At 42.0% G+C, this 27,936-nt stretch overlaps 1 protein-coding gene across 1 annotated transcript; it reads right to left on the bottom strand.

Annotated features, from left to right (window-relative positions):
- Positions 1–254: 254 nt before the first annotated feature.
- On the bottom strand, positions 255–27,936 carry usb1 (U6 snRNA biogenesis 1). Its single transcript, XM_068049607.1, has 7 exons — positions 27,740–27,936; positions 21,575–21,726; positions 17,216–17,399; positions 14,786–14,839; positions 13,412–13,517; positions 10,908–10,988; positions 255–921 (listed from the first exon to the last, which is right to left on the bottom strand). The coding sequence occupies exons 1-7, from the start codon at positions 27,847–27,849 to the stop codon at positions 817–819; spliced, it is 792 nt and encodes a 263-aa protein (XP_067905708.1). The 5' UTR covers positions 27,850–27,936; the 3' UTR covers positions 255–816.

The following is a 27,936-nucleotide window of genomic DNA, read 5'->3' as shown; positions in this document are numbered from 1 at the left end:
ACACTTTCAAGTTGAAGCTTGTATACGGAATGAGGCATTTTAAATAAGAACAACACTGAAAAGAAGTAATAACATAAAAGCAAAATACTACAAATGCTGGAAATCTGAAATAAAAACAAGAAATGCTGGAAATACTCAGCAGGTCTGGCAGCATCTGTGGAGAGAGAAAAGATGCAACTCCATATACATTAACCCTTTAATAACTTCAGTTTTAGTGTCCTTAAAAATCCAAAAAAGCCAGAAATAAACAAAGATGAGAAAAATAGAAACAAGTTCTAAAGTTTAATTATTTTGACTTTTTAAAAATCCATTCTCAGGATATGGGCCTCACTAGCAATGCCAGCATTTATTGGCAATCCCTAGGTGTCCTTGAGAAGCTGGTGGTGAGCCTTTTACTTGAACCACTGCAGTCCATGTGGTAAAGGTACTATAAACAATATTAAAAACTGTAGTAAATTAGTAACAGACTCAGTCACCCCACTGACATGGAGACAGTTCTGCTGCTGTACATACATGGGTAGAACTTGGATTTTAAAAGCCATTCTCTCCAGATGTTGGTTTAAAGCAAAACTCCTATTTTCAGACTTTAAATCCTCTTTCATTTAAAGAAGTAGTGTCTTTATTCTGAAAAATAAATTGTTCACTGCAACGATGATCTAGCCATAATGAATGACCCATTACAGGCAAGAGGTTACTGTCTCTCCATAACTACAGCAGATAGCTGGGAAAGAATGGGACTCTTCCCAAGGCTGCTCGGTCATACTCCTGGCTCAAGTCGCAGCTTCCCGTTGAGTCCTCAAAAAAGAGCATCCGTCGCTATCGCAGGGGAAAGGAGAAAATCTTGTTTCCAGTTTTGCATCGCACTTGATCTGCATACATTCGGAGGATTCTGGCACTACTTTCAAATCTATCCACTATACCCTGCAAACAACATCAACATATCAAATTTAGAGATGATACTAACATCACATGCGAACAGGATTTTTGTTTATTTCAATAGTTGATACAATACTTCAATTCTTTAATTTTGTGTGTTTTATAGTGGGGGAAATATCTGTTTGCAGCTACCCTTGAGGCCCGTGCTGCATTGCTCATTGATGTCATTGCAGAATGCTTTGCATGTAGGGCCCCACAGTTCTGCCTGCCCCCAGGGAATCAACATAATCTGCCTACTCAAGCGGTGCTACACAAACAAATTTCTCCCCCATTGTACTTCCAACAGATATTATATTTTTTGGACATAAGGAATAGGGTAAAGAACCAGGACCTGATGATAAAAAGAACATTTATAGTTTTCATAGGAACATAGAAACTTACAGTGCAGGAAGCCGCCAGTCGGGCCTGTCATGCCTGTGCTGGTCTCCAGAAGAGCAGTTGTGCTTAGCCCCACATCCCTGCCTTTTGTCTGTAACCCTGCAAGTTCCTCATCCTCAAGTACCTGCCCAACTCCATTTTTAAATTTACAGAAATCAGCTTCTACCACCTTTTCAGGTCAAGTGCTCCCGACAACACAGTGAAAAAATCTCTCTTCATCTCCCCTCTAGATCTTTTTTTCATTGATTTTAAATCTATGCCCTCCGGTTATTGACCCACTCACCAGTGGGAATAGTTTTTCTCTATCTACTCTACGAAAACCTCTCATCATCTTGGAAACCTCTATTAGGTCACCACTTGACCTTCTCTGTTTCAAGGAGAACGGTCCTAAGTTTTCCAACCTCTCTTCATAGCTGAAGTCCTTCATTCCAGGCAAACCTCCTCTTAACTTTTCTAAGACCTTTACATCTGTCCTGAGGTGTGTGGCCGAATTATCTACAATACTCCAGCTGAGACATAAACAGTAATTTATGAAGGTTTCTCAATAACCTTTGGGTAACACAGTATATTTACACAAATCTTTCTCTCAGTAGATTAAATGGATGGGGTGGAGTCGATGATTAGGCAGTTTACACATAGAAGGAGCAGGCTGGATCTGGAAAATACCCTATTCTTGGTCTGTGCTCTGAGTTATAGGGTGGGATATCTACAGGGAAGAACTGGTATGACTCCAGACCCAAAGCAGCCACATCATTTGTGCTGTCCAACAAAATAGCGTTAACAGCATGCATGGCAACAAAAGACTATTTAACTTCTCCGCCCAACCGATAAATGGCAAGAGGAGATTAAAATAAAACAACAGCTATAGCATTTAAAAACAACCAGGCCCCAAACCTAATGAAAGTTCCGATGAAAGGTCTGACTTGAAACATTAGCTGTTTCTCCCTCCACAGATGCTGCCAGACCTGCAGAGTATTTCCAACATTTTCAGTTTTTATTCCACGGAAAGTTTAATGAGTAACTGAGTCACACAGAGCTGGGAAGTCCCAGATTTAAATCTCAAGTTTGCACTGAGTAAGGTTGCAACATTTGGCCTCAGCATTCTGGGGTAGGAAGGTGAAAATGATTCATTACTCAAAAGTGTCTGGCAATGCTCGTTGTGAACGTGGTGCGATAGACATTAGATGAGGATAGCATCAGCTTCAAGTGTAACGCACTGCTGCAGTCGAACACCTTGCCAGCACTCATCATCAAGGCTCAAGTATGAAGACTGGCCACTTGAGCAAATAACTAGAAGGCAACTGGTGCCTGTGGAATAAAGAGCGGGGCTCGAGGCCTACACCTACCTGGAGGATCAGAGCGGAGTCGGCAGAACTAGGAGGGACCGGAGCGGAGCTATAAATAAAGAGCGGGGCTCGAGGCCTACACCTAGCTAGAGGACCGAAGGGGCAGGCTTTGGCTGTGTCGAAAAATGGGGGAAAGAAACTAAGTGACATCACGGGAAATCCGTAAGCTGATTGGTTGTCTTTCTTTTCTTCTCTGCCTTTCAGCCTCCACGGTACAGGGGAAGAAGCTGATTGGCAAGTAACTGGTAAGTTATTCTACTTATTATGTTAGCAATAATTAGTCTGTAAAGATAAGTAATGGCAGGGCAGCTCAGCCAAGTGGAATGTGCCTCCTATGGTATGTGGGAAGTCGTGGACGCACCACGTGTCCTTGACAAACATATCTGCAGGAGGTGCCACCAGCTGCAGAAGCTTGAGCTCCGGGTTTCGGAACTCAAGCGGCAGCTGGAGTCACTGTGCCGTATCCGCAAGGCAGGGAACTACCTGGATAGCATGTTTCAGGAGGTAGTCACCCTGGAAATTAAGAGAGCACAGGCAGAGAGGGACTGGGTGGCTGCCAGACAGACAAGGTGATCCAGGCAGGTAGTGCAGGAGTCCTCAGAGGGCATCCCACTTGCTAACCAGTATTCAGTTCAGAGTACTGATGGGAGAGAGGGTTTCTCTGGAGAGTGCGAGAGTCAAGACCAGAGCACCATGGGTGGCTCAGCTGTGCACAGAGGGAGGAGAAAAGACAAGAGAGCAATAGTGGTAGGGACTTCTATTGTTAGGGGAACAGATAGGTGTTTCTGCAGTCACAGACGAGATTCCAGGATGATATGATGCCTCCCTGGTGCAAGGGACATGGATTTCACCGAGCAGCTACAGAGCATTCTGGAGGGCGAGGGTGCACAGCCAGAGGTCGTGGTCCACATTGGTACCAACAATATAGGAAGAAAGAGGGATGAGGTCCTGCAGCCTGAGTTTAGGGAGTTAGGAAAGAAATTAGTAAGCAGGACCTCAAGGGTAGCAATCTCTGGATTACTCCCAAGGCCACATGCTAGTGAGTACAGAAATAGGAGAATACACCAGATGAATGTGTGACAGGAAAGATCGTGCAGGAGAGAGGGCTTCAGATTTCTGGGGCATTGGGACCAGTTCTGGGGAAGGTGAGACCTGGACAAGCTGGACGGTCTACACCTGAACAGGACTGGGACAAATATCCTTGCAGGAAGTTTTGCTAGTGCTGTTGGGGATGTTTTAAACTAGATTGGCAGGGGGATGGGAACCTGTGAACTTCAGGGCAGGGAACAGGAGGCAGAAAATTAGCGAATGACTCTGAAAGACAGAAGAAGTAAAGGTTAAAACGTGTGCAGCACAGAAATTTTGCAGTATTAAAAGGTATTTATTTAAATGCAAGGAGTATAGTAAATAAAGCCGATGAGCTGAGGGCTCACATGGAAACACAATATCATTGCTATAATGGAAGCTTGGCTTAAAGAGGGGCAAGAATGGCAACTCAACATACCTGGATATAGAGTTTTCAAGTGGGATAGAGAGGGGGATAAAAAAGGAGGGGGTGCAGCATTATTGGTTAATGAAACAATAACAGCTGTGAGGAGGGATGATATGCTAAATGAATCATTAAATGAGGTTATATGGGTGGAGCTCAGAAGTAAAAAAAGGGCAGCCACATTACTCGGAGTGTACTACAGACCCCCAAATAGAGAGAGGGAGATAGAACAAATATGTAGGCAAATTTTTGAGTGCAAAAACTATAACTTGATTGAGTTTTTTGAGGACGTAACAAGGAGGATTGATGAGAGTAGTGCAGTTTATATGATCTACATGGATTTTAGTAAGGCATTTCACAAGGTCCTGCGTGGCAGACTGGTCAGTAAAATGAAAGCCCATGGGATGCAGGGGAATGTGGCAGGTTGGATCCATAATTGGCTCAGTGACAGGAAACAAAGGGTAGTAGTCGACGGATGTTTTTGCGAATGGAAAGCGGTTTCCAGTGGCGTTCTATAGGACCGGAGACAGAGCGAGAGAGAGAGGAGCACAGCGGGAGCGGAGGTTTAAAAAGCGCGCCAAAAGCCCAGAGTCGGAGACTGGAGACAAAGCGAGAGAGAGATAAGATGATGGCAGGAGCAGAGCAGGGAAAAACTGAAAAGTGACATCAGATTGACGTCACAATCAACAGTGAGAGCAGGGAAACAGCGAGCCGCCGGGGTGAGTATACAGGTAAGCTTTTAATTTAATTTAAATCAAACATAGCATCAAACATCACAAGCAAGCAGGTAGGTGATTGGTTTGGGAAGAAGCTACCTGTTTGGTATCTGGTAAGTGACTAAAGTAAGTAAAGTAGGTTAGTAACTAAAGTGAAGATAAAGGTACGGTCTACAGTTTTTTTTTATATAGTAAGTAGTTTTTTTAGGAAATCAAGGTCTTTAGTATAAATAATCGCTAAATTTTGAGTAAATTAAGGGTAAGTTATGACAGGGCAGCTCGGCAGCGTGGAGTGCTCCTCCTGTGCAATTGGGAAGTCAGGGACACTTCCAGTGTCCAGGGTGAACACGTGTGCAGGAAATGTCTCCTGCTGCAGCTACTCGAAATCCACATTTCAGATCTGAAGCAGCCACTGGGAACACTGTGGAGCATCCGCAAGGCTGAGATCATCGTGGATAGCACATACAGGAAGGTGGTCACATTGCAGGTAAAGACTGCTCAGGCAGAAAGGGAATGGGTGATCACCAGGCAGAGTAGAAGAACTAGGCAGGTAGTGCAGGAGTCCCCTGGGTCCATCTCCCTCTCAAACCGATTTTCCGCTTTAGATACGGTTGGGGGAGATACCTTCACAGGGGAATGCAGCAAGAGCCAAGTCTGTGGCACCATGGGTGGCTCAGTTGCACAGGAGGGGAGGAAAAAGAGTGGGACAGCTATAGTGATAGGGTATTCTATTGTAAGGGTTACAGATAGGCATTTCTGTGTCCGCAAACATGACTCCAGGATGGTATGTTCCCTCCCTGCTGCTCGGGTCAAGGATGTCATGGAGTGGCTGCAGGACATTCCGAAGGTGGAGGGTGAACAGTCAGAAGTCGTGCTTTACATTGGTACCAACGACATAGGTAGAAATAGGGATGAGATCCTGCAACAAAAATTTTGGGATTTAGGTAGCAAATTAAAAAGCAGGACCTCAAAGGTTGTAATCTCTGGATTACTCCCGGTGCCACGTGCTAGTGAGTATAGGAATACAAGGATAGAGCAGATGAATGCGTGGCTGAAGAGATGGTGCAGGAGGGAGGGCTTTAGTTTCCTAGATCACTGGGTCTGTTTCTGGCGAAGGTGGTACCTGTACAAGTCAGACGGGTTGCACCTGAACAGGAACGGGACCAACATCCTTATAGGGAGGTTTGCTAGTGCTATAATAAATAAAGACATGAAATGCTGGAAATACTCAGCAGGTCTGGCAGCACCTGTGGGGAGAGAAGCAGAGTTAACGTTTCAGGTCAGTGACCCTTCATCTAGTGCTGTTGCGGGGGTGGGTGGGGGGGGGGGTGCGGTTTAAAACTAATTTGGCAGGGGGATAGGATACAGAGTGGAGGTACAGTAGGGGGTGATGCACAGCCAAATACAGAACAGAAACTAAGTCAGTCTGGAAGGCAGTGAAAATATAGACCTGTTAAGGCACAAGCGAATAATGCAAGGCTGGATTGCATCTATTTTAACACAAGGAGTCTTATAAGTAAGGCAGGTGAATTGAGGGTGTTGATTAACACATGGGATTATGATATTATTGCTATCACAGAGACATGGTTGAGGGAGGGGCAGGACTGGCAGCTCAATATTCCAGGGTATGGAATCTTCAGGCGTGACAGGGGAGGGGATAAGAGGAGGTGGCATTGCACTAATGATCAAGGAGTCAATTACTGCAGTAAGGAGGGATGATATCTTAGAAGGTTCCTCAAATGAGGCCATATGGGTAAAACTTAAAAACAAAAAGGGGGCAATCACTTGGCTGGGAGTGTACTACAGGCCTCCAAACAGTCAGGTAGAGATAGAGGAGCAGATATGTAGGCAAATCTCAGAGAGGTGTAAAAATAATAAGGTAATAATAGTAGGGGATTGCAACTTCCCCAATATTAACTGGGATAGTCTTAGTGCAAAAGGCTTAAAGGGGACGGAATTCTTAAAGTGCATTCAGGAGAGCTTTTTGAGCCAGCACACAGAAAGTCCGACAAGTGAAGGGGCGGTACTGGACCTGATCTTAGGGAATGAAGCCAGACAAGTGGTAGAAGTGTCAGTAGGGGAGCATTTCAGGGATAGTGACCATAACTCTAAGATTTAAGGTAGTTGTGGAAAAGGACAAAGATGGACCGGAAATAAAGGTACTGAATTGGGGGAAGGCCGATTTCAATATGATAAAACAGGATCTGGCCAAAGTGGACTGGGAGCAGCTACTTGTAGGAAAGTCTACGTAAGACCAAGGCCTGTTTCTGTGCTGTATAACTCTATGACTCAGTGAAGAGTCCATTGCTGTTTGTAGTACATAATAATGATTTGGACTTAAATGTGGGAGGCATGATTGGGAAATTTGATGACACAAAAATTGGCCGTGTAGTTGATTGTGAAGAGGATAGCTGTAGACTCCAGAATGATATCAATGGTTTGGTTGAGTGGGTGGAAAAGTGGCAAATTGAATTCAATCCAGAGAAGTGTGAGGTAGTGCATTTGGGGAGTGCAAACCAAGCAAGGGACTAAACAATAAACGGGAGGATATTGAGAGGGGTAGAAGAAGTGAGAGACCTAGGAGTACATGTCCATAGGTCCCTGGGGTGGCAGGACAGGTAGATGGAGTGGTGAAGAAGGCATATGGAATGCTTTCCTTTATTGGCCGAGGTATAGAATACAAAAGCAGGGACGTAATGCTGGAACTGTATAAAATGCTGCTTAGGCCACAGCTGGAGTATTGCGTACAGTTCTGGTAAATTATGAGGGGCCTAGATACAGTAGACAAGAAGGACCTGTTTCTCCTAGCAGAGAGGTCAATTACCAGGGGGCATAGATTTAACATGATTGGTAGAAGGATTAGACGGGACATGAGGAAAATTTTTTTCACCCAGAGGGTGGTGGGTGTTTGGAATTCACTGCCAGGAATGGTGGTGGAGGCAGAAACCCTCAATTCATTTAAAAGGTACCTGGACATGCACCTGAAGTGCTGTAACCTGCAAGGCTATGGATCAGGTGCTGGATGGTGGGATTAAATTGGGCGGCTAATGTTTTTGACTGGCAAGGACACGATGGGCTGAATTGCCTCCTTCTGTGCCGTAGTTTTTCTATGGTTCTATGAAACTTTAGCTCAGTCAGCAATCAATGACTTTAAAAGAGGTGAGAACATCAGTGACAAAGGAAAAGCAATACAAGAAGATTCTGTGTCTTTTGGAAATAGTTGTCTGTCCAAAAAATTGAGATGTATTGCTCAATCTGCTGTTTGATGCCAGTCACATCTTCTCATGATACAAAATAACTGACATTTAAAAGAGCTGTCACCATCATTACCCAATTAACAGAAGAAACTGTCGAAAATAATTAACTTAATATGCTTTTGTTCAATGTATTCATTCACACAGTTACTAAGCCTGTCACTTTAATGGACATAGGCAGCAGAAACTAAAATATTCCCCCCCCCCCCCCAATCAGTGAATTCCTTCGAGGTTTATTAAATTCTCTCACTCAGTGGGAAGCAAGTGCTCCAAGCCAGTTACCAACATTCACAAATCAAACAAAATCTAATGATAATTCTCTTATTTCTGCAATTCAAAGGTGCTCTCAGGAAAAGATAAAGAAAACACTGACACAACCTCAATGAGCCAAGGGACTTGAACCCTCTCTGGCAATAACTTTCATAACTGAACTAAAAGCATGAAATTGCTAGCCCATTTCATAAGAGATAGCTATCCATGTACAAAATTCTTGTCACATGTAATGCTACCTTATGGGAGGACTAAGCATTGCAACAGTGCAATATACTACTGAGGCTCTCATATAAATGTATCACTTCAAACTTTGTCAGTTAAGGAAAATTTCCAACTAAATTACTGTTATTTTATTCACCAATTTCCTTACTGAAAGACTATCTAAAAATGTAACATAAATTTAACCAATATTAATAATGCATACTGCCAAAACTAAATTTAGAATTTGCATCCATCCATCACTGAGAGCTGGAATTCTCTACAATCGTTGAGTATATTCCAGGCGGAGGTAGATAGTTTTTTGGACTCGAGGAGAATCAAGGTATATGGGGATTGGATGGGTAGTGGAAATGAGGTCAAAGATCAGCCATAATGTTATTGAGTGGGAGAGTAGGTTTGAGGGGCCATATGGCCTACTCCTGTCCTATTTCTAATGTTCTGTTGTAACCACAGAACAATGTGTAGCTGTGCTTTGACAAATGTGAAGATCATACAGTAACATTTACAAATTGAATACACCAGTGTACACATGAATAAAACCCAGATATGGGTTTTATGTAGAAATATAACTTTGAAATATCAAAAACTTGTCAGTTCTAGATTAAGCAACCCCTTGTACACATACTCATCCATTCCCAGTTGATGTGATTTCAGTCTACGAAGGTCAGATGAGTTATACTATAGCAGTTTGCTATTTATAGCAGTGCCCTGATTTAAAAAATATCAGTGGTATTTATTGAAATCTCACAACCACCACAACACATCCCATGTTCTAGCAGGCCAAATTTAGAATTATTTTCAATCACATTAAAAAGCCAGTAGTAGAGGACAAGCACAGTGGCAATATGAACAGATCAGTCACCCACCTTCATTGCTTCGCCAGAGTTCCCTCAAAAATGAGCTAAAATGGTCTTTTGTAAGATTTGCCTGGTCCTGCTCTCAAGGCTACAAGAACACCAGAGCCCAGCAAATACACGGAAATCACCTTGGGGAGGATGATTTGTCCCTAGCCAAGCCTGGCTGATCTCTGTTAATTTAAAGGGACAGATCAGATGCAGGCTCTCTCTACCCACCTAATTTCCTGCATTTGCTGATAATCCAATAGGTACAGGAGCAGGTAAGTGTATCTTGTGTATATTCCAGTTTAGGTTCAGTATTTGGTAAGATTGAATGCCCATCAAGATATAAACAACTGGCTTTAAAAATAAATGTTGAAATTATGAACCGAATAAAAATACATAGGAAAATAGGAAGATAAGAACAGAGTAGGCTATTCAGCCCCTCGAGCCTGTCCCGGCATTCAATGAGATCATGGCTGATCCATGGCCTAACTCCATATACCTGCCTTTGGCCCATATCCCTTAATATCTTTGCTTAACTAAAATCTATCTCAGATTTAAAATTAACAACTGTTCTAGCTTCAACTGCTGTTTGTGGCAGAGAGCTCCAAACCTCTACCACCCTTTGAGTGAAGAAGTGCTTCCTAACATCTCTCCTGAATGGTCTGGCCCTAATTTTTAGACTATGCCCCCTAGTTTTAGAATCTCCAACCAGTGGAAATAGTTTATCTTTATCTAGCCTGTCTTTTCCTGTTAATATCTTGAAGACTTCGATCAGATCACCCCTTAACCTTCTAAATTCTAGCGGGCCTAATTTGTGTAATCTCTCTTTGTAATTTAACCCCTATAGTCCAGGTATCATTCTTGTAAACCTACGTTGCACTCCCTCAAAGGCCAACATATCCTTCCTAAGGTGCAGTGCCCAGAACTGCCTACAGTACTCCAAGTGGGGTCTAACCAGGGCTTTGTAAAGCTGCAGCATAACCTCTGTGTCTTTATACTTCAATCCTCTAGTTATAAAGGCTAGCATTCCATTAGCCTTTTTGATTATTTTCTGCACTTGCTCGTGGCATTTTAAAGATCTGTGCCCCTGAACCCCCAAGTCTCTTTGGACATCCACTGTACTTAACATCTTCCCATTTAGAAAGTACCCTGCTCTATCCTTTTTTGGTCCAAAATGGATAACCTCACACTTGCCCACATTGAAATCCATCTGCCACAGTTTTGCCCATTCACCTAGTCTGTCAATATCTCCTTGCAATTTTATTCTGTCATCTAGACTGTCTACAATGCCGGCTAACTTTGTATCATCAGCATTAGTTTGCTGTGGCAACCTGAAGCTTTGAGTTGCATTCCAAAGGTGGCCTCAAATCACCTGCTGGCCCTCAGTAAGATCAGTAACCAATTTAATTTTGACATCTGATAATAGCTTTACGTTCTTATACTTCAGTACCTACCTGCAGCTCTTGTTGGTGCTCTTCAAGTTCAGTAGTAGCATCCCCTAAGCACCAGGCCACACTAATATGAAAGGAAGGCCTCTGTCAAAATGCAAGAAATAGTTACTATACAGATGAAAGAGAGTATGCAACACTACCATGTTGAAGCCTTTAAAACAGAATTTTTTAATAAAATATGAACTTGATGGGCTTGAGACATGTGCTGTATTTGGTAGATGATTAGGCCCTCGAGCCTGGTCTGCCATTCAATTAGATCATGGTTGATCTGTATCTGATCTGTGTTGTGCACTTTGCTGAAGTAGGGCTATCCATCAAAAATATCTATATCAGTCATATAATTCTAAGCAACCATCGCCCTTCCAGAATTAGTAATAATCACATGGTAAAATTTGGCATTTATGGGATAATTCAGGCAGCAAACATGAAGAAAAGGCACAACATTCTATCATGTGGGGACTTGGAGAAGATACAGTCACACAATATCATCATTGTGAAATTAGGGTTAGGCAGCCACTGAGCTTTTCATTATGTAGCCTTAATGAATATTTTGTGTTCATAACAATGAGGGCATTAGCATCAGGAAAGAATCATTTCCCACTATGAATATTAGTCATTGCAGGTATTGTCAGGTACCTGTACTGTCAGATAAAAAGTAAAGTTCTTTCACATTGTCCAAACGTGCCTCAATTCCAAACTCAGAGGAACATCACTGTGAATTTTCTTTCCACGTGCCTCAGAGATTGCCAATCTGTGCCAAATAAACTTAGCTGAGACTGCCCTAACACAATTCACAAGTTGAAAATCCACCCTTACAGCTAGGGCACACAGAGAGCACTTTTATCCCATCTGTCAGGATTTCAAGGCCAACGAAGTCAACTACACAGCTAAAACAACAGTCAGAGGAAATTGTAATCAAATTATGTATCTTGGGTATCATGTCCAATTCTGGCCGCTGAGTCACAGGGTAGGCATTTAAGTGCTGGAGGATGATGCAGAAAAGGACCATGAGGTTGATCCCAGTACAAAACATCTGAGTTATGAGGACAAACTAGAGAAATGGGTTGTTCAGCCTGAAAAGGTGTCTGAGAAGTGATCTTAAAAAGGTACAGAAAACATGTGTTGAGTGAATACACAGAATTCTCTCTGTCTCTTCACTGCTCCCTCTTTCTTTAAGATCCTCTTTAAAACTCACCTCTTTGAACAAGCTTTTTGTCACCCCCAATATTGCCTTCTTTGGCTCTGTCATTTTTTTGTCCGATTATGCTTCTGAGAAGTAGCCTGGGACATTTTCCTACGTTAAAGGCACTATTTAAAAGCAAGTTGTTGTGGTTTACCTCCATATAGAGAAATGGAGGCAAAAACCCTGGAAAGATTTAAGAAACAATTAAGTGCTACAATGGCAAAAATGGAGGATCTTTCTTTACTCATTCCAACTTCTTTCATCCATAAACGATTACAGATGAGAAATGCCAATCTTGTGAACTCAAGATTGTGTGCTACTCCACTGCATCATCTAGCCTTCTTGATGTAACTGAACTAAAAGCAGCACACTGAAACTCCAGTGTACATTTGCAGCTGATTCACACCAAGTCTCAGTACATGATGATGTACTTTACTTATTTGTTGTAAAGTTCCATTTTATTGAGCAGGAGGGCTGATCTTGGGGGGAAAATGAAGTTAGGAGAAATGATTGAATATTTTGGGCATCCCAACATTATAAGCTGGGAAAAAGAAAATTCACTCCTTTAAAGCAAATAAAACTGATTATGACATGTGGTTCTAAAATGCACAAAATCTTACAAAGCACTGATGCAGCCTCAACTTGAGTACTGTTTTTAATTCTGCACACCACATTTCAGGAAGAATGTGAAGGCATTAGAGAGAGTGCAGAAAAGATTCACGAGAATGGTTGCAGGGATGAGGAACTTCAGTTACGAGGATAGATTGGAAAAGCTGGGGCTATTCTGCTTGGAGAAGACAGAATAAATGCTGGAAGGTGGGATTAGACTGGGTGGCTTGGCACAGATACGATGAGCCAAGTGGCCTCTTTCTGTGCCGTAAACCTTCTATGATTCTAAGAGGAGAAGATTGAGAGATTTGACATGGATATTCAAAATCATGAGGGGTCTGGACACAGCAGACAGGGAGAAACTGTTCCTGTCGGCAGAAGGATCGACAACTGGAGGACACTGATTTAAGGTGATTGGAAAAAGAAGTGGTTGGGATCTGGAATGCACTGCCTGAGAGCATGGTGGAGGCAGATTCAAACCAGGCCTTTAAAGAGAATTGGCAATTATCAGAAAAGAAAAAATTTGCAGAGCTACGAGGAAAAAGGTGAGGGAGTGGGACTAGGTGAATTGCTCTTGCAGAGAACTGGCAGGGACATAACGGATCAAATGGCCTCCTTCTGTGCTGTAACCAATCTATGGTTCAGTTAGTGTGCTGTATAATAGATCATTGGTGATGTACTCTGAGGCACAGCATGGATTATAAAGTGGTTGAACCTTATGATAAGTTTTCAGGTCGAACTCCTTCATGGATTTATCCACCTCGTTGACCACTTCCAGTAAATTGTTGCTGCCAGCTGAAACCTCTAGACCGAGGAAGCTCCTGTGTAAGAATTAGAAAAACTTCTGTAACTTCATGAAACAATATTGGTGGAGCCTATCGCAAGATCAAAGTAAAAAGTTTTTCATTATTGGCGCTTCCTGTCATGTGATAGGATAGGTCCATAGCTGCAACAGCACTCCCATTACCTGAAAAATCAAAACCACCAGATCCCCCAGGAGTCTTCACACAGCCTTGCAGACAATCGCAGATGAACCTAGTTTAAATTGAGCTTAGATCTTGTGATTTGCTGCATCATCTGAACCATGACACAGTCTTGTAATATGAACACTTGGATACCAGAGCAGTGAAAACCCTATTTCAATAAAATCACAGTAAGCCGGCATCATTAGAGTCTGATAATCTTCCAGAATCAGGAACGACAATAGACTTGTTCTTCAGTATCGGTATCATAGGATGTCTGAGTCAATTTGGATGATGACACACAGAAGAATTTGTCATTCTCCACTCAGGTATATACACGCACCACAAAAAAAATTCACAGTTGACTCAATTAAATATTTTTAACCACATAAAGCTGGCTGAGAACATCACTTTGGAAATGCTGAACAAGAGGCATAGGCACCAAGAGATGGTTAAGTTATTAGTGAGAACACCCCAAATGGTGTGTTTAAAGATAACAGTGCATCAGGGTTATAGTCAGTGGCAACCATATTAGCATCTAAGCATTCCCATTAACAGTGTAAGAACCTCAAATTAATGGTTTGATACCAACTATTAGTATTAAGAGTTTTTTCAACAACTTTGAGCTTAAAACGGGTGCATTTTCAAACTGAGAACAATGAGCAGTCAGAATTATCTGCATCTGAAAAATGTGACCAAGGAGCATGGGGAGGAATTATGTTTACAATACAGCATTATAATCTCATGACAAAGAAGTCCCTGCCCGTCATAACAGGTTAGATAGTCCTTTAGGGTTCTTTAAGAGTGCTGTGTAAGTCAATCGTCACCTGATAACAGAACTGTACTGAGTATATTTCTCAGAAGAAAACAGAGCTAGTCTCAGAAGTAGTCAATACATTAATGTAATTGAGCCACACTATAATTTGGAGTTGGAATTCTGTAATTCTTGTAGGGAATCTCTTCAGAATAAAAGACTCCAAAGAATCTAGTGTAATTACTGGGAGAGGGCTTAGTTACTTTAACAAATCTCAAAGGTTGTTGTGTATTTTCACAGTTTTAAAAGCTCACCTAGGTACATGATTTGTGCATGATGCAGTCAAAACCACTGTTATAATAGGACACTATACCTGGTCTTCTCTTGATTAATGTAGATCTTCACTTTATCTGAAACGCAGTAAAACCTGCAGGATGTTGGAGAAATTCCATGCGTTAATATTATTGAGCTACATTACAACAGCGACTACACATCAAAAGTACTTCATTGACTGTGAAGCGATTTGGGCGCGCGGTTGTGAAAGGAACTATATAAATAGAAGTTTTTGCAGTAGTTGCCCATTTGGATACCTTAATCCAGTTTTAGAGATTCATACCCTGTTGCAACAAAATCCTAACCATATGGAGATCACCTCTACTGCAGTTAAAAAGAGATGAAGAGGAGGAAAACACAAGGGAATCATAGAATGATACAGCACAGGAGGCTGCCATTCAATCCATCGTGCCTGTCTATCTTACCAGACATGCCGAGGTGGCTTTGGTAGCAGGCGGGAGGGGGAAATTTTGAGCTTAGCGCACCAGGTCGGCCACCCGATTTTGCTGGAGGCGAGTGAGTAATGGAAACACCTATCTGCCCGGCAGTGGCAGGTAGCCAATTAATATAAATTAATTGGCCACTTGAAACCAGATTGGGGATGCCATTGGGTTCTGCTTGATAGGATCGTCAAAAAGTGTAAAGATAATAGAAGAATTTTCACTTTCCTAGTTAAAGAACCTCTGACAGAAAAGCTGAAAATGACCATAAGTTGATCTTCCATGAGCCACATCATTTTTTGTTTAAATTTATTTGAAGTTCATTTTGCATGATATTTTAGATCAGTTTTTTCTATTGGTTATTAAAACTGAAAAGTTCTTCAATTGCAATGCATATTTGATGTTGATAGTCATATGATGCTGCAATGACTGCCATTCAATAAATCCATGTCAGAAGATTTCTAGATAGAGGGCACTGTTTGTGGAACTCTGAGAATTGATGTCCGTGCAAGGGTCTCACAAGCAGCAAACAGCATTATGTTTTCTAACTACACTTACAAAAATTAGCAGTTAGTACAAATCAAGTAATTCCTGAAATGTGGAAGTCGTACTGCACACGGGTGTTCTTTCCCACCATCTCATCTTCTAACTTTTCTCAATCTTAATCTCTGCTTTGGGGAGAAGGCAGGGGAATGGCACTAAGTGAATTGCTCATTCCGAGAGCCGGTGCAGACATGTTGGGCCAAATGGCTTCCTTCTGCACTGTAACAATTCCGTAATTCTGTGATTCTATCTCTTTGGTAGTTATCCAAATAGTCCTATTGCCCTGCCCTTTCCCCACAGCTCACCAATTTTTCCCTTCATACTTGCTTAGTTCCCTTGCGAAACTTATTACTGAACCTGCTTCCACCACCCTCTAAGGCAATGCACTCCAGATCATAGCAATGTGCTACATAAAATTTATTTTCCTCATGTTGCCTCTGGTTCTTTTGCCAATTACCTTAATTCTGTGCCCTCTGGTTACCAACCCTCTTGCAACTGGAAACAATTTCTCCTTATTTACTCTATAAAACCCTCAATAATTTTAAAAATCTCTATCAAATCTCCCCTTAACCTTCTCTACGCTAAGCAGAACAACCCCAGTTTCTCTGGTCTCTCCATGTAACTGAAGTCCCCTGTCCTTGGTACCATTCTGATAAATCTTTTCTGTACCCTCTCCAAGTGTGGTGCCCAGAATTTGACACAATACCCCAAAAGGGGCCTAACAGTGCTTTATAAAGATTTATCATAACTTACATAGTAGTTGCAGCACAGAAACAGACCATTTGGCCCAACAGGTCCATGCCATCGTTTATGCTCCATAAGAGCCCCTCTCACCCTTACTCATCTAACCCCATCAACATATCCTTCTATTCCTTTCTCCCTCAGCTACTCTTTGCAGTCGTGAGTTCTACATTCTAACCACTCTCTGGGTAATTTCCTTGCTTTTGTACTCTATGCCTCTATCTAGCCAAGGATCCCGCCTTTTCAAATTGTCCTGCCACCTTCAAAGACTTTTGTACATACACCTGCAGATCTCTCTGCTCCTGCACCCTTTTGTACCATTTAGTTTATATTGTCTCTCCTCATCCTTCCTACCAAAATGAATCATTTTTCACTTCTCTGCATTAAATTTAATCTGCCACATGTCTACCCATTTCACCAGTCTGTTTATGTCCTTCTGAAGTCTGTTACTATCCACCTCATTGTTTACTACATTTCCAAGTTTCAGACAGATTTGTAAAGCAATTCCCTGACTGTGAATCGAACCTGGGCTGCAGCAGCGAAAGTGACAAATCCTACCTACTAGCCCACCAGGGACCTGCACAAAGAATTGTATTAAAAATACCACAAACATTAAACAAGTTTATTAATATGACAACAGATGGATATTAGCTAATCTGTCATAACTACTAAAGAACAAATAAAATACATTTATTGTCTCAGACAGGTATGTTTTTGCACCAACAGCGCATTAACTTCAATCATACCTGTCCAAGGAGGTCATCTTTTCCTTTAAGGACTCCACAAAGATGTTTATCCAATGATAGCGCAGCACCACCGTCTGTGACAGACTGATATGAAACTCTGCTAGCCGAGCCATTGGCAGCCTGTGTGCCTGTAGATGGGTCAGCAGCAGATCAATAAGTTCCAGAAACTCCTCTTCAGGGTAATCTGAAAAAAGCCAGGGTAATATGAATTTTAAAGCAGAGTCTTGCAATCTTTAGAAAATATACATTACAAGCACCAACTTCTCAGTTACACTTGTGGTTTTGAATTAGTCACATGCGCTATCACATTCATTTAAGCAGACATTTTAAAATAGTAAAATCAAAATTATTCATGAGCAATGGTCCTGTTATTAAACCAGGCAACAATAAGTAAAGAATAGATTCTTGTTACTATTGGAATCAATAGTCTGCCTCCTTCACTTGTTTCAGCCAGTGATTTTCTTTTTGTTTTACACTCGATTCTCATAGCATCTCACTCTCAAGTCACTTGGTACTCTTGGGTAGCCACTGGGTGGTGTGTGAGATGGCTTCCATGGATTTCTCTTTCCCTGCATGGCAGCATCCGGGCTTTGTATGTGGTCCCTTCCTTGAGAGCAAGATCAGGAAGTCATTATGAAAATCAGTCAGAGCCATCTATTAGAACGCTTGGAGTACTGATATTATTAATCTTTTTCTGACAGAGAAGGGTTAAAGCTATAAGTGCTATTGCACTGCAGTTAACTTCCTCACGCATAATGTTATTACATTCTTGTACCAACCCCAACATATATTACACACAAGGCCATTTTAATTCATGGAGCTAGGGTATTTTTCCCTAGTTGAAAACACTCAAATGTCATAATGAATCAAACACAGTTATCCACGTGGCTATCACTCAGGAAACATCTGAGTGGATGTGAAAAGATATTCAGCACATTGCTGACCATCACCCACTGAACAGTATAAGATTTCATCCAATTGTTGAAGAGGAGGGAAAGTCTAGGAGTTGTAATTTTGCTTCAAGATAAAAATGATTGTCCTACCAAAAATTTCTTCAACTTATTTAAAAACACAAGTTTGATTGCTGCCACGGAGCCCCTTGAACAGATTCTCTTTCTCTCAAGGTCACCATGGAGCTGTCCTCAGCCCAAGTCTGAAGTTGCACATCTCACTGTTTCCAATGGAGACATAGCTGAGATTATGCAAGCTACTAACAGGGAGGAAGATTTTCCTCAACGGCTATAGCAGTGAAAAAATTAACCTTTTATGAAAAATTTCTGAAAATACAATCGTGCTCTCCTGTAGAAAGGTCCTTTCCTTCCTTCCCCTTTAACTATCAAAAGATCCAGCATCAAGTTATAACAACAGGCATTTGTTACAGCTCCTACCAGTGGCTAAAATCAGACACAGCAACAACTTAAAGGGCAATAAAGAGAATACCCTGCTTATATAAAAAGACATGCATTTATATAGTGCCTTTCACGATCGCTGGAGTCTCAAAGCACTTCTGAAGTGCAATCACTGTTGTAATGTAGGAAATGCGCAGCCAATATGTTCACAGCAAACACTCACAAACAGAAATGCGATAATGATCAGATAATCTGTTTTTGTAATGTTAATTGAGGAATAAATATTAGCCAGGACACTGGGGCTAGGTTCCCAACTCTTCTTCGAAATAACACCATGGATCTTTTACCACCACCAAAGCCAAGCAGTAGGGGCCTTGGATTAGCGTCTCATCCGAAAGACAGCAACTCTGACAGTGAGCATGCCCTCAGGACTCTACTGGATGCAAACAAAAGAACAGGACCTGGGCCTTAGAACAGTGAGACCTTCCCAGTTATATTCCAGATGCACACAATTTCTTTGTAAAATCTTCATTTTTCGTGTGACCCAGAGGGAGAATCTGACACTCAGGTGAGAGCCATAACATTTCCAGGCACTCTGCAATATTGTGAACTCACGTGTAGGTCAGTGTTTGTTTGGTTAGAGTTCTGGTGAATTTACAAACTGCAGCTATTTTTAAAACTATAGTTTGGACTTTATCCCCAAATTGTTAACTTGTTCTCATAACTCAAAAAAAGGGAAATTTCCACAAACTAACGGAGCTTCCCATATACCTGCAGCCTAATGCATGCCATAATATTTTCATCAGTCATCTTATATACTTTTGACACTTGCCACAAACTGAAATCACTCCCGTGTCTGCTTGGCATGCTCTTATATCTATTAATAGAAATGTCCATCAAAAAAAAAAACAAGAATTAGTTTAGCCTTAATGCAAGCTTCTGAGTTCGAAGTAATCTACAGATCAAAGCATCTGCCTGCATCTTACATGGTTCTGGACTCCATTCTCCTATCTGAAATTTAGCATATCAGCCAGTCAATTAAGTGTCAGCCTTGGTTCAGAGATAGCACACTCACCTGAGTCAGGTTGTAGCTTCAAGCCCCACTGCAGATACTTGAGCACATAATCTAGGCAGACATTTTAGTGCTGCACTGTGAATGATGTTGTCTTACAGATGTGATGCTAGGTTAAGGCTCCCTCTGCCCTCTCAGGTGAATGCAAGAAACCCCATGGCACATTTTAAAAAATATCAGAGGAGTTCTCCTTGGTGCCTTGGCCAATATTTATCTTTCAGCCACCACCACCAAGCAGATTATCTGGTCGCTTATCTCATTGCTGCTGGTGCGAGCTTTATGTGAGCATATTAACTGCTGTTTCCCTACATGACAATAATAACTACACTTCAAAAGTACTTTATTCACTTTGGAGCAAACTGTAGCATCTCGAGGACATAAAAAGTCTCTCTTTTATCCTGAAAAGACAGCTTCTAACTCAACTAATTATTTTTAAACAGGTTTACCCTACGTATCCAAGATTATACAAAAATATAATGTAGAACCGTCAACAGGCAAGCAGCATTTCATTAGAAAAAATAATTAATGTATTTTAAATCTTACCTTCACTTTACAAAATAGCAGTGACTCACCAACTTTATTGCTCAGTGATTGCTGTAGTTTTAATTAGATTCAGTTAAGCACAATTACAGGAGATTAGACTTTTAGGTGTCAACACATTTGTGTGTGCAGTCAGTATATCACTCCCATTGTCACACTCACGCAAGGAGAAGTTATGAGCTCTATAATGAACTTATGCAACAAACCCGAAATGGCCTCTTTTCCGACAAAACAAAATGAGGTTGAGGGGTCAGGCGACCTTACCCTGCACTGCTAATACAAATGAAAACTGCAAGAGTCCTGAGTCAATCTTCATGTCTGTACATGCCTTGGAGAAGGCATTAAAATGTAAACAACCCATTCTGTGTTCATGGCTACTTCTCGCCAATGAACTGGGTTAAGAATAGCATTGCAGACTTGGTGACTCCAAACTCGAGAATGAGTGTGAAAAATTCCACTTTATTGAGATGGAATAAAGATGAGTGACACCCAGACTCCACTGTCTAACTCAACATTAGACACCATATATGAGAACAATGACAGAGGAACTCTGGTCTCCTGACAGAAACCAGGCTTCTGATAAGGAACTTAATAAAAGTATATGCTGGGCAGACAAAACCAGAAGAGAGAGAGAGGTCCATCTATGCCATTGAAGAGATTACCAGCTTTGAACTATGTGTAGGCAACAACTGGAGCTTGACCTTGAACTCCCTACCTGAGAAATCATATCAGGACTGTGCTCGTGACCTTTGGCTGGAATATAACAAAAGCAGTCTGTAGCAGCACACCTGTCCTCCTAAACCTCTCTTCAGAGAACAAGGGAAAGGAATACAGGCCGGCACCGTTCCAAGTCTTCAATATTAATACAGATTAACTAGAGTACATCAGTACTGCAACAACATGCCTAATGAACTTTCATTATGTAGAACATTTTATCTTGTGAGCATGGCAAACCTAAGACCATTTCCACAACAAATCTGTCCTTTCTCAGATAAGGTACTGTAATCCAATGTGCAGGTGTCCACAGTCAGTTTGTTTACATATCGCACTAAATAATATGCACCAAAATTTAATCTTTCCTTTGCCTAACCAACATTCTTCTGTCAATCAATACTAGCAAAAAGAAAGACACTGGTGATTCACTTCATTGCTTTTTGTGCGATTCTGTTCTGCACAAATTGACTGTGGTATATGCTTTCATAACAACACTGATTATACTTCAAAGGCAACTAGTTGGCTGTGAAACAGCTTGAAACAACCTGAGGATGTGACAATACAGTATCTAAATCAGAGTTCCTTCTTTGCTTTCAGACCTTCTACTGGCGTCACAATAAATTTCATTGACAGTTTTCAGATTTCAGTATCCAAATTTGCTGAAGTCGAAGATCAGTGACTCACATTCCAAGTACACAAGCGTTGACCAGTTGCCTCGTTGGTGTGGGAAGCTGCGTATGCGGCCATCGTGATTAACACTGTCATCTGTTTCCTCTTCTGATTCCTTGAACATCCCCATTACACTCTCTGGGACAGGCAAGCGCTGGGATTTCACTCTGTGCATCATAAGTTAAAAACAAAACATCATCACTGGGAATTATCCTTTAACAGCTTCATCTAGTACAGCACTGTGCTAAGCAAAATTCAGACGCAGGATACAAATGAAAATTGACTGCTTGCATTTACACTACAAATATTTTTCTTTCGCTAGTTTCTCTCCTAGCTCCCCTCATGCCCTTTCTGAGCTCATTTTGTCCATGAGACTCAGTTCCTGTTCCCTCGTTCCTATTCCCACTAAACTGATCATTCAACTTCCCCTCCAGATCTCCATGTTAGCTCTTCAAGCGTCATCCCGCTCTCCTTTAAATCTGCCGTCATCACCACTCTCCTCAAAAAAGCAAACCGTGATCCCACTGGCCTTGCAAACTACAATCCCATCTCCAACCTCCCTTTCCTCTCCAAGGTCCTTGAATGTGTTGTTGTTCATCACATTCATGCCCATCTTTCCTGGAATTCCATGTCTGAATCGCTCCAATCAGAATTCCACCCTGTCACAGTACCAAAATAGCGCTCATCAAAGTCACAAACGACATCCTATGTGACTGTGACAAAGTTAAACATACCCTCCTTGTTCTTCTCCACCTGTCTGCAGCCTTTGACACAATTGACCACACCATCCTCCTCCAATGTCATCCAGCTGGATGGGAGTGCTCTCTCCTGCTTCCATTCTTATCTATCTATTCATTGCCAGAGAAGTACTTGCAATGGCTTCTCTTCCTGCTCCCGCACTGTTACCTCTGGTGCCCCCCCAAAGATGTATCCTTGACTCCCTCCTATTTTTCACCTACATGCTGCTCCTCGGCAAAAAGCGTTAGTGGGGGTTGCATATAGACCTCCAAACTGTAGTGATGATGTTGGGAATGGCATTAAACAGGAAATTAGAGATGCATGTGATAAAGGAACATCTGTAATTCTGCATATAGATTGGGCAAATCAAATTAGTCACAATACCGTAGAGGAGGAAATCATAGAGTGTATACGAGATGGTTTTCTGGACCAATAGGTTGAGGAACCAACTAGAGAACAGGCCATCTTAGACTGGGTATTGCATAATGAGAGAGGAAGAATTGACAATCTAGTTGTGCAACATCCCTTGGGGATGAGCGACCATAATATGATATAATTCTTCACAAAGATGGAGAGTGACGTAGTTGATTCTGAGACTAGGGTCCTGAATCTTAATAAAGAAAACTATGAAGGTATGAGGCGCAAGTTGGCTATGATGGATTGGGAAACATTACTTAAAGGGATGACGGTGAATAGGCAATGGCAAACATTCAAAGAGCGCATGGATGAACTGCAACAGTTGTTTATTCCTGTCTGGCGCAAAAGTAAAATGGCAAAGATAGCCAAACCATGGCTTACAAGGGAAATTAGAGATAGCATTAGATCCAAGGAAGAGGCATACAAATTCGCCAGAAAAAACAACAGACCTGAGGATTGGAAGCAGTTTAGAATTCAGCAAAGGAGGACCAAGGGATTGATTAAGAAGGGGAAAATAGAGTATGAGAGTAAGCTTGCGGGGAACATAAAAACTGACTGTAAAAGTTTCTATAGGTTTGTGAAGAGAAAAAGATTGGTGAAGACAAATGTAGGTCCCTTACCGTCAAACAGGGGAATTTATTATGGGGAGCAAAGAAATGGCTGACCAACTAAATGCATACTTTGGTTCTGTGTTCACAAAGGAGGACACAAATATCATACCAGAAATGTTGAGGAACACAGGGTTTAGTAGAGGGAGGAACTGAAGGAAATCAGTATTAGTAGAGAAATGGTATTGGGGAAATTGATGGGATTGAAGGCCGATAAATCCCCAGGGCCTGATAATCTACATCCCAGAGTACTTAAGGAAGTGGCCCTAGAAATAGTGGATGCATTGGTGGTCATCTTCCAGGATTCTATAAACTCTGGAACAGTTCCTACAGATTGGAGGGTAGCTAATGTAACCCTACTATTTAAAAAGAGAGGTAGAGAAAAAACAGGGAATTATAGACCAGTCAGCCTGACGTCAGTAGTGGGGAAAATTCTAGAGTCCATTATCAATGATTTTATAGCAGAGCACTTGGAGAACAGTGGTAGAATCGGACAGAGTCAGCAAGGATTTATGAAAGGGAAATCATGCTTGACAAATCTACTAGAAATCTTCGAGGATGTAACTAGTAGAGTTGATGAGGGGTAGCCAGTGGATGTGGCTTATTTGGACTTTCAGAAGGCTTTCGACAAAGTCCCACGTAAGAGATTAGCGTGTAAAATTAAAGCACATGGGATTGGGGGTAGTGTATTGCGATGGATAGAAAATTGGTTGGCAGACAGGAAACAAAGAGTAGGAATAAACAGGTCATTTTCCGAATGGCAGGCAGTGACTAGTGGGGTACCGCAGGGATCGGTGATAGGACCCCAGCTATTCACAATATATATTAATGATTTAGATGAGGCAACTAAATGTAGTATCTCCAAATTTGCAGATGACACAAAACTGGGTGGGAGGGCGAGTTGTGAGGGGGATGCAGAGAGGCTTCAGTGTGATTTGGACAAGTTAAGTGAGTGGGCAAATGCATGGCAGATGCAGTATAATGTGGATAAATGTGAGGTTATCCACTTTGGTAGCAAAAACAGGAAGGCAGATTATTATCTGAACTGAGAGAGGGGAATATGCAACCAGACCTGGGTGTTCTCGTACACCAGTCGCTGAAGGTAAGCATACAGGTGCAACAGGCGGTAAAAAAGGCAAATGGTATGTTGGCCTTCATAGCAAGAGGATTCGAGTACAGGAGCAGGGGTGTCTTGCTGCAATTATACAGGGCCTTGGTGAGGCCACACCTGGAATATTGTGTGCAGTTTTGGTCTCCTTATCTGAGGAAGGATGTTCTTTCTATAGAGGGAGTGCAGCGAAGGTTTACCAGACTGATTCCTGGGATGGCGGGACTGACGTATGAGAAGAGATTGAGTCAGTTAGGATTATATTCGCTGGAGTTCAGAAGAGTGAGGGGGGATCTCATAGAAACCTATAAAATTCTAACAGGACTTGACAGGGTAGATGCAGGAAAGATGTTCCCCATGAGGTAGTCCAGAACCAGGGGTCATAGTCTAAGAATATGGGGTAAACTTTTCAGGACTGAGATGAGGAGAAATTACTTCACCCAGAGAGTGGTGAGCCTGTGGAATTTGCTACCACAGAAAGCAGTTGAGGCCAAAACATTGTATGTTTTCAAGAAGGAGTTAGATATAGCTCTTGGGGCAAAAGTGATCAAAGGATATGGGGGGCAAATGGGAATGGGTTACTGAGTTGGATGATCAGCCATGATCATAACGAATGGCGGAGCAGGCTCGAAGGGCCGAATTGCCTACTCCTGCTCCTATTTTCTATGTTTCTATGACATTATCTGAAAGCACAGCATCAGTTCTCATATGTATTCTGACAACACAGATATAGGCGTGGCTTGATCCACTGGAGTTTAGAAGAGTAACAGGCAACTTGATTGAAACATATTAGATTCTGAGGGGTCGTGACAGGGTGGGATGTGGAAAGCATGTTTCCTCATGTGGGAGAATCTAGAACTAGGGGTCACAGTTTAAAAATAAGGGGTCGCCCATTAAGACAGAGATGAGGAGAATTTTTTTCTCTGAGGGTTGAGTGTCTTTGGAATTCTCTTCTTCAAAAGGCAGTGGAAGCAGAATCTTTGAATATTTTTAAGGCAGAGGTAGATTCTTGATAAGCAAGGGGGTGTAAGGTTATCGGGGTAGACAGGAATGTGAAGTTGAGGTTACAATCAGATCTGCCATTATCTTATTGAGTGGCGTAGCAAACTCGAGGGGCCGAGTGGCCTACTCCTGCTCCTAATTGGTACGTTCATATGATACCCAGCACGACGTCACCACCACCTCTTGGCTCCTCCACTGTTACTGAACTAGCAGACTGCTCATCGGACATCTAATACTGGATGAGCAGAAATTTTCTCCAATTAAATATTGAGAAGACTGAAGCCTTTGTTTTCGGTCCCTGCTCTGTTCCCTAGCTACTGGCTCCATCCCACTCCCTGACAACAGTCTGAGATTAAGCTAGTCTGTTCACAACCTTGATGTCACATTTGACCCCGAGGTCAGCTTCCAACCTCATACTCGTGCCATCACTAAGACTGCCTATTTCCACCTCCATAACATTGCCCAACTTCATCCCTGTCACAGCTCATCTGCTGCTGAAATCCTCATTCGTGCTTTCGTTGTCTCTGGACTTAACTATTCCAATGTACCCCTAGCTGGTCTCCCAAATTCTACCTTCCGTAAACTTGAGGTCATCCAAAATTCTGCTGCTTGTGTCTTAACGTGTACCAAATCCCGTTCCCCTATCACCCCTGTGCTCGCCGACCTACACTGGCTCCTGGTCAAGCAATGTCTTGATTTTAAAATTCTCAGCCTTGTTTTCAAAACCTTCCATGGTCTTGCCCCTCCCTATCTCTGTAATCTCCTCCAGCCCAACATCCCTCCAAGATATCTGCGTTGCTCTAATTCAGGCCTCTTGTGCATCCCTGATTTCAATCGTTCCACTATTGGCGGCTGTGCCTAGGCACCAAGCTCTGGAATAACCTACCTAAACCTCTCCACCTCACTTTCCTCCTTTAAGATACTCCTTAAAACCTATCTCTTTGACCAAGCTTTTGATCATTGGACCCAATATCTCCTTATGTGGGTCAGTGTCATACTTTGTGTTATAATGCTCTTGTGTAGCGCCTTGAGACGTTTTATTATGTTAAGGGCACTATATAAATATAAATTGTTGTTTAAATTGCACATATTTGTTTCTCTCTCATTCTATAATTGTTTCTGCTTCTCTTTCTCTCTCACTCTCTCTCCCTCGCACACACATTTGCTTCCCTCATTGTGGTCTCTTATCTCTCCCTCTCCAATATGCAGCAGGGATGCAGAGGTTTACTGCAGCATATTGATTTTTTTTTAAAACAGAATTCAAAGCTACAACCTGATGCAGTAAAATACAATAACAAGTCGTATTTGTTACTGATAGAAACTGGAACATTTAAGAACTTAATATCCAAAGAGGATAAAGCTCCTTCTTAATTGGAGTACAAGAATCTAAATGGGATAAAGGAGCAAAAGGATCTCAGAGTACAAATATACAAATCACTAAAAACAACATGGGTTAATAATGCCAGAACAAAAGGAAACTTTATTTCTAGAGGAATAGAATTGATAATAGAGAAGTTATGCTAAACTTTCATCAAACCTTGGTTCGACCACACCTCCTGCATTGTGTACATGTTACCATATTATAAAAAGAATACAGAGGCACTGAAGAGGGTACAAAGATTTACAAGGATGATACCAAAACTGCAAGGATGAGGATCAGGAAAGGATTTCCCTATTTACTTCCCCTCAGGACTTTCTACATTCAGCCTGATTCTAACTTTTATCAACCTGACATCTGTCATTTTCCATCTTGCTCTCTATCCCTGTCATCAGCCCATCTGGTCTTTGTCCAAACTATCTCCTCTTTGAAGGCTGCCCATTGTTCAGTTATAAAAACAAAAAGTGCTGGAAATACTCAGCAGGTCCAGCAGCAGCTGTGGAGAGAGAAGCCGAGTTAATATTTCAGGTCTGTGACCTTTCATCAGAACTGGCACAGGTCACTGCTGAAATGTTTACTCTGTTTCTCTCTCTCCACAGATGCTGCCAGACCTGCTGAGTATTTGCAGCGTTTTTTGTTTTTATTTTAGATTTCCAGCAGCTGCAGTATTTTGCTTTTGTTCAGTTACAGGTTTGCTGCCAATCTTTGATTCCATGTTATGCTGATAGTTAGATGATGAAGGATGGGAGGAGGATAAGGTGGAGTATAAATAACAGCATGGACTGAATGGCCTGTTTTTGTGCTGTATATTCTGTGTAATATTTAAGCCATGTATCCAGTTAACTGAACATCATAGCCTTGGCTGGAAGGGAATCTCCTAACGGCCCACACCGGCTCTCCCCCCACTAATTCCGGCCTCAGTTACTCACTTGGCCCCGCCACCGGCAGCAACTCCTCCCTCCGCTCGGGCTGGCGATCCCGGTCCAGTCAGACCCTCCTCCTCCTCCGAGCTGCTGCTGCTGTAATTAACCAGAAACATCCCAGAGCCTGACGCCCTCACACCCGTTGCCGCCCAACCGCTACCGCCGCCATCTTATGTTCAAGTCCTACACTCTGTTTGTTCCGG

The sequence above is a fragment of the Heterodontus francisci genome, chromosome 17 (assembly GCF_036365525.1).
Source record: "Heterodontus francisci isolate sHetFra1 chromosome 17, sHetFra1.hap1, whole genome shotgun sequence".
Classification (NCBI taxonomy): domain Eukaryota; kingdom Metazoa; phylum Chordata; class Chondrichthyes; order Heterodontiformes; family Heterodontidae; genus Heterodontus; species Heterodontus francisci.
This window is presented reverse-complemented; position numbering and strand designations above follow the sequence as displayed.